The sequence below is a fragment of the Otolemur garnettii genome, unplaced genomic scaffold (genome assembly GCF_000181295.1).
Source record: "Otolemur garnettii isolate 467f Iridium unplaced genomic scaffold, OtoGar3 scaffold00058, whole genome shotgun sequence".
NCBI classification, from domain to species: domain Eukaryota; kingdom Metazoa; phylum Chordata; class Mammalia; order Primates; family Galagidae; genus Otolemur; species Otolemur garnettii.
In genome coordinates this window covers 1,514,370-1,521,047 of record NW_003852453.1, presented here as the reverse complement: position 1 = coordinate 1,521,047, position 6,678 = coordinate 1,514,370, and the positions used below count along the sequence as shown (strand labels likewise).

The window sequence follows — 6,678 nt, the reverse complement described above, 5'->3', positions numbered from 1 at the left end:
CATGAGTAGGTTGGGACTTTTCAGCCTTCTCTCTTGCCCCTAATCTCTGGAGAGGGGAGATCAGCCAAACTTAAAGGTAAGGTTGATCACCTACAGCTAATGAATTAATCAATCATGCCTATGTAATACAGCCTCCATAAAACCTAAACGGAGTGGGTCAGGGAGCTTCCGGGAAGGTGAAGAAAAACCCCTCCGTGTGCAGGAGACTGCGACGGACACTCCCATGCTGTTCATCTGTGTCCTTTGAGACGCCTTTTATTATAAATTGGTAAATGTAAGTAAATCGTTTCTCTGAGTTCTCTGACCTGATCTAGTACATTCATCAAACATGGTTTGTGGGAACCTCAATTTATAGCTGGTTGGTCACAAGTTCCAGAAATCTGAACTTGCAACTGGCATCTGAGGTGGGGGCAGTCTGATGGGACTGAGCGCTAACCCTGTGGGAACTCAGGCCACCTCCAGGCAGGGTCAGAGCTGAGCTGAAAGAGAGAACATGGAGTTCTTGTCCACTGCTGAAGGACTGCCGGCTTGTGTAAGGGGACCCCCCGCCCCGATAAACCTGGTGTCAGAGGGTTCTTTGTTCTAAAAATACAGAAGAAGAAACTGAGTTTCTTTCTTTCTTTCTTTCCTTTTAGACAAATTCTCAAGCTGTGGCCCTGGATGGAGTACTGTGAAAATTAATATAGTTGTTATTTTAACTTGCTGAGACCTCCTTTTTAGTTCCATTGGTTAGCTATCAGTCGAATCTCTTGATTTTTCCTGCATCTATCCCCGACGTGACTCCGTCCTGAACTCTTTTCCTCATTTGCCCTTATTGCTGGTGTAATTTCTATAGTTGAGGACACAGAACGTGCTAAGAGGAAGAACTCCGTGAGGGGAGGAGCCGATGGTGGCGTCTTCACTCGCAGGTCATCACTGAGGCTGGAGCCCTGCAGTCCATGTGCCTGAGCCAGTGTGTTTATATGTTACATACGCATGAAGTGGTTTAAAAAGATCCCAGGAAAGTATCACTGAAGATAATACAGGAAAGGTATAAACAACCAAACAACTGATAAAGCTGACACTTTCATTACTAGAATAAAGCTTTGACAGCCACATTATGAAGTAAAAAGAATTACCTAATTAGAACACACTGCTCTTACTAAAAATGTAATTATCTTATCTCTTAAAATGTATTCTCTATGTGTTATATAAAGTACAGAACATTAGCACACGGGTGCATATGTGTATTACACACTGAATTGTACCCTATTATACACTGAATTATATCCCCTCAAATTTCGTATGTTGAAGCTCTAACCCCCTATGTGGCTACAGTTGGAAATAGGGCCTTTAAGGAGGTGATTAAAGCTATGAGAGGTGAAGGGTGGGGCTCTATTCAGCATGACTGGGATCTGGGCAAGAGAAAGACCACAGGGACATGCACACCGAGAGAAAGGCCGAGGAGACGGCAGGGAGGAGCCCAGGAAAAATCAAACCTGCTGACACCTTCATCTTGCTTAAGACTTCTAGTCTCCAAGCTGTGAGGAAGTAAATTTCTGAATGTTTTTGTTACTGTTTTTTAAAGCTACTTAGTCTGTAGTACTTTATTACGGCTGCCTTAGCAGACTGACACGTCTATATTTTACATATACAGTACTATACACCACGTATACGGGGATATATTTCCTAAATGTGCTACCAGTGGGGCAGATGACCACAGCGTGGAGCCTTCTCAAATACAGAACTCAAAAACAACTCACACACCAATCTCTGAAAAGAGTTACCTAATATATTCCAGCTGAACAAGGGACAAAATGAAAAGACCAGAAGGTAGCACTGAAATCATTTAATGTGGGAGGAAGCACTTCTAGGAGGGCAGAATAAAGAACTCTGAAAATCCGCTCTTTCTGAAAAGCAGTGAGTTTGGCAAAAATTGTCAACATCAACTTTTCCCAAATGTGACGTATTAACTTGCAGCAGTCTGAGGAATGCTTATTCAGGAAAAACAGCTGAATCTTGATGAACAGAGCAAGCCTTGTGGGATTTAACTTGCCTCACTCTCCTCTCCTTCTCCAAATTTCACAGTATCTTGGAGAACCAACTGCCTCACAACCACCTGAGGGCAAGAACAGGAGCAGAGAGAACGGTCACTAGTGGGCCTGCCTGGCCGCTCCCTGGAAAGGCTCCACACTTTTATTTGATCTAAGTCAGAGAACACTCTGTGAGAACAGCATATCACCATTTGTCAAAACAACCAGTGGCAACGGTTCAGCACTGCAGCTGTCCGAGGCCATGGCACTAGTTTGGACTAATAAAAAGCTGATCAATTTCTATATTTGCTGTAGAGTATAAATTTTTTTTAAATAATAAAAAAGGAACACTAATCAAAAAACTGAAAAGGGAAGACGAGAGAATGAGACATTCATGGAGAGGGGCAGGCTCTGAACAGCACCAACGTGCCCCTAAGAATCTAGACGGCCGTGTGAAGGTGGAGGCTCTAACCGTGCCCAGGAAATACCCGAGAAGGCCCTGAAAGCTCCTCTCCACAGACATCAGGCCCCGCACAGGAGGAAGTGAGGGCGAAGGCAGAGCTGTAAGCTGTCTGCCCAGTGTCAGCAGCATAAACAAACCAGTGTGGGGGAGGGTCCCGATCCTGCGTGCATGCACATGTGCATAGGAACACATACAGCAAGGCTGTCTGGAAAGCATCCGACCATGTAATATGAAAGACAGAGACATGCACATTTTTTTTTTCTTTTTTAAGAGACAGGCTCATGCTATGTTGCACAGGCTGGTATCAAACTCCCAGGCTCAAGCATCCTCCAGCCTCAGCCTCCTGAGTAGGTGGGATTACAGGCACCTACTATGGCACCGAACCTCTGATTATATTAAATCTAATAATACTCTTATAATAAAAAAAATTATGAGACATACAAAGAAGTAACAAAAATACAGTCTAAACACAATTTTTCTACAACAGTCAATGTAAAACCGTCCTGAGAAAGCCTAGATGTTGGACTTCTTAGACAAAGGTTTTTAATCAGCTGTTATAAACAAGATCAAAGGACTAATACTATAATATGGATGAATTCTGAAGACGCTACGTAAAAGAACTCAAGCCAGTTATAAAAAGGAAAATACAGTGTGATTCAGTTACTCACAGAAAAGGAGAATGGCAGTCACAGGGACTGAAGGAGGGAGGAATGAGGAACTGCTGTCTTAACAGGTATATAGCATCAGAGAATCTTCAATTAATCAGCAAAAAAAAAAAAAAAAAAAAAAAAAAAAGGTTTGGTGCCAGTAGCTCAGTGAGTAGGGTGCACCAGCCACATACACCGAGGTGCAGGTTCGAGCCTGGGCCTGGGCCTGCTAAACAACGACAACTGCAACAACAAAAAATAGCCAGGCATTGTGGTGGGCACCTATAGTCCCAACTACTTGGGAGACTGAGGCAAGAGAATCGCTTAAGCTGAAGAGTTTGAGGTTGCTGTGAGCTATGACATCACAGCACTCTACTGTGAGCCTCTGTCACACATACACAAAAAAATCAGCAAAAATGAATAAAAAGAGACCTAGGCCAAAGCAAATTATGTTAATTTTCAAGACACTGAGATAAAGGGAAGACCCTAAAAGTTTTCAGGGTAAACAGAGCCAAAGGATAGGAACTGAATAGCTAACTTATCAGTAACACGGAGAAAAGTAAAATTCTGCAGGAAAACTATTTCCAACTAGAATTCTATACTCAAACTACCAATCAACTATGAGGAAAACAAAGAATTTCAGTTAAGCAAAGTTTAAAAAAGCTTATCACCTATATAAGCTTTCTCAGGAAACCATGAGGGGATTAACACCACAGAAATGAGGGGATGAACACGGGAGAGGAGCACACGGGAGGCAGGGGACAGCGGGACGGAGACCGATGGGCTCAGACTGGACACGTGGCTGTCTGCAGAAGAGCACTAGACAACAGGTTAAGAAAACAGACAGGACAACCGTTAACTCTGAAAAGATTCTAGAGAACATGAACAGGAAAACACAGGAACAGGAAGAGAAAGGTGATCACACGTGGGTTACCACGTGGCTCAGCTGCGAAAAGCACCTAGATGATAACAGTAAGGTGAACAATACCAATGACTTAAAGACAAAGATAAAATTGTCTCAGAAGACTCAGGGTATAGAAGTGATAGCATGGGGCAAAGGGAAGAAAAAAGAAAAAACCTCATCTCCTACAGAGGGTAATCCATAAATAAAACCAGAAAGTGAAAAATCAAAGAAATATAGCCATGCCATTTTGAAAATGGACCTAAGCAGCTAACGTGACAGAGGTCAAAGTGCAGAAGAGGAAATGGGGACCCTACGGAGAAGGGAACTTGCTTGCAGCTTGTTTGTAATAACCTTACAGAACTGTCTCTAAATAATAAGCTTTTGTTAAAACTATTAGATAAAAACAAAGCGAGAAAAGAAAAAAAGAAGTGAAGGGGCTTATCAGAAAGAGAAGGAAATCCCCAAGACATGTGAATTTAAATGTCAAATAGTGAAAACTTCAGTGTGTTGCAAGCGTTTTTCTGAAACTGAACTCAGACCAATGAGCACATTACTGGAATATGAACGTCCATCCTCTCCCAGTGTTGATTACAGACAGAATTTTCTCAGTCTCACCTCAAGCAGAGCTGCGGCAGGGTCGCCTTGTAGACTTTTCCCCAGTTTGTCAACCTCATCTAACAGGAACACTGGGTTGTTGACCCCGACAGTCTTCAGACCATTGATTATCCGACCGGGCATGCTGCCCACGTAGGTGCGCCTACAGAGAGAGCAAGCAGCACAGTCAGGAGGGGAGGGCACAGCAGGTGGGAACCAAAACCCAGAACTCACAGTCATTGAGTGATCACCATAACACCACACAGAGGTGCTACATATTCAAAAGGCACTATCTCAGGGCGTGCCTGTGGCTCAGTGGGTAGGGTACCAGCCCCACATACCTAGGGTGGCGGGTTCAAACTCGGCCCTGGCCAAACTGTAACAAAAAATAGCCAGGCGTTGTGGCTGGTGCCTGTAGCCCCAGCTACTGGGGAGGCGGAGGCAAGAGAATCCTCCTAACCCCAGGAGCTGGAGGTGCTCTGAGCTGTGATACCACAGCACTCTACCAGGGGCAATAAAGTGAGACTCTGTCTCTACAAAAAAAAAAAGTTTGAGGACGCTGTGAGCGGTGACACCACACACTCTACTGAGGGCATAAAGTGACACTCTGTCTCTAAAAAATAAACAGAAAACTCTATATCACATCAAAAAGTTATCACTATTCCTACCTTAAATGTCAGTAGTGGAACGACCCACCCTTCTTACTTGCAGAGGGTGAACAGAAAGCTACTGTATTTCTCTAGGACATTTACAATGAGTTGTCTTCACCTTGAGAAGACACTGAATAAAAGTAAATGTCCACAAAAAGTCACAGATTCAATCCTCATCTTATTTTCCATTTAATTCTGGCTACAAGTTGCCCCTGATATTGAAGAATCGCATTTGATTTTCAGGGTGAAACAGAAACACACTACACCTGAGGCACCAGTTGTGGTTCTTACTCTTTAAGGCTCCAAAATGTCCAAAGGACCTTATGAATTCAATTCCTGTGCTTTTCATGGTTTTTCAAAGCCTCGACACCCCCCACCCCCAGCATAGCCACCCTTTCACACGCTGAAATGGCTCCCCCAGGGCTGGATAAAGCATCACCACCTTCACAGAGAGATTAACATCGGTTCAAAGGGCCACTTGGAATATAGACACGCCGGCCAAATTCCAAACTCTTTTTTAAGAGACAATAATCTGTTATTAATTGTACTAAGAGGATCGGGAGTCAACATATTTATACAAAAATTACATTATTCTGGCAGTGGTCTGATGTTTTGGTGAACACTAAAATGCTAGGTGCTGCTTTATCACACTGAACAAAGATCACCCAGGAAATCGTGACAGATGCAGAATGTGGCATGAAATACAAACAAATATGTCTACCAAACTGAAAATGTGCCTTTTACAGAGCTGGCAAAACTTTATTTAAGTAGCCATTTACTAATTTTAATTACAACCTTGCTGCCTAAGTCACATATGCACAAAGCAAACGCTGTTTCTGAAGAGGCATCAAGGGCTGAGTGCTGGAAGAACAGGATGGTCCCTCAGTGCAGCAGAGGCAGCGGCCGCAGCGGCGTCCCACGGTCTGCACAAGGCCGACCCACAGAGGAGGCCTCCAGGCTGCCACATGACTGGCATGAAGTAGGACAGAATAAACAGACTGACCTTTGAAAAGACAAGGAAGCCTTAACAACCGCGTGGGAATGCCTTTCATCAGGGAAGGGGCAGAGGCACTGAGACCGGATCTTGTTACGATAAGGAATTAGCACCTTCAAGATTTCACAATGAGATCTGGACTGCAGGAAGGACGAGACTCAAAGTTAATAAATTCTTTCAAATTATTTCTCTAGAGAACTTACAGATCTGATTTTAAGGAGTGGCTGGGAAAGGCAATTTATTAAGAATCTCAAAAACTCAGCTCGGCCACCTGTAAGTCAGCGGCTAAGGCACCAGCCACGTACATTGGAGCTGGGAGGTTTGAACCCAGCCTGGGATGCCAAACAACAATGACAACTACAACCAAAAACACAGCCGGGGCTTGGTGCCTGTAGTTCGGTGGTTATGGCGTCA

The 6,678-nt window shown here is 43.8% G+C and overlaps 1 protein-coding gene and 1 non-coding gene across 2 annotated transcripts in view; both read right to left on the bottom strand.

Moving 5' to 3' along the window:
- Positions 1 to 1,810: 1,810 nt before the first annotated feature.
- Positions 1,811 to 6,678, bottom strand: part of LOC100955343 (lon protease homolog 2, peroxisomal) — a 32,857-nt gene continuing 27,989 nt past the window's right edge. The window contains exons 8-9 of the mRNA XM_023514742.1: positions 4,642 to 4,783; positions 1,811 to 2,098 (exon numbers count right to left, since the gene is read on the bottom strand). Coding sequence (XP_023370510.1) covers positions 2,027 to 2,098; positions 4,642 to 4,783 — 214 coding nt within the window. The 3' untranslated portion in view covers positions 1,811 to 2,026. The remainder of the gene's footprint in view (positions 2,099 to 4,641; positions 4,784 to 6,678) is intronic.
- On the bottom strand, positions 5,292 to 5,421 carry LOC111726262. The gene has a single exon (XR_002774079.1).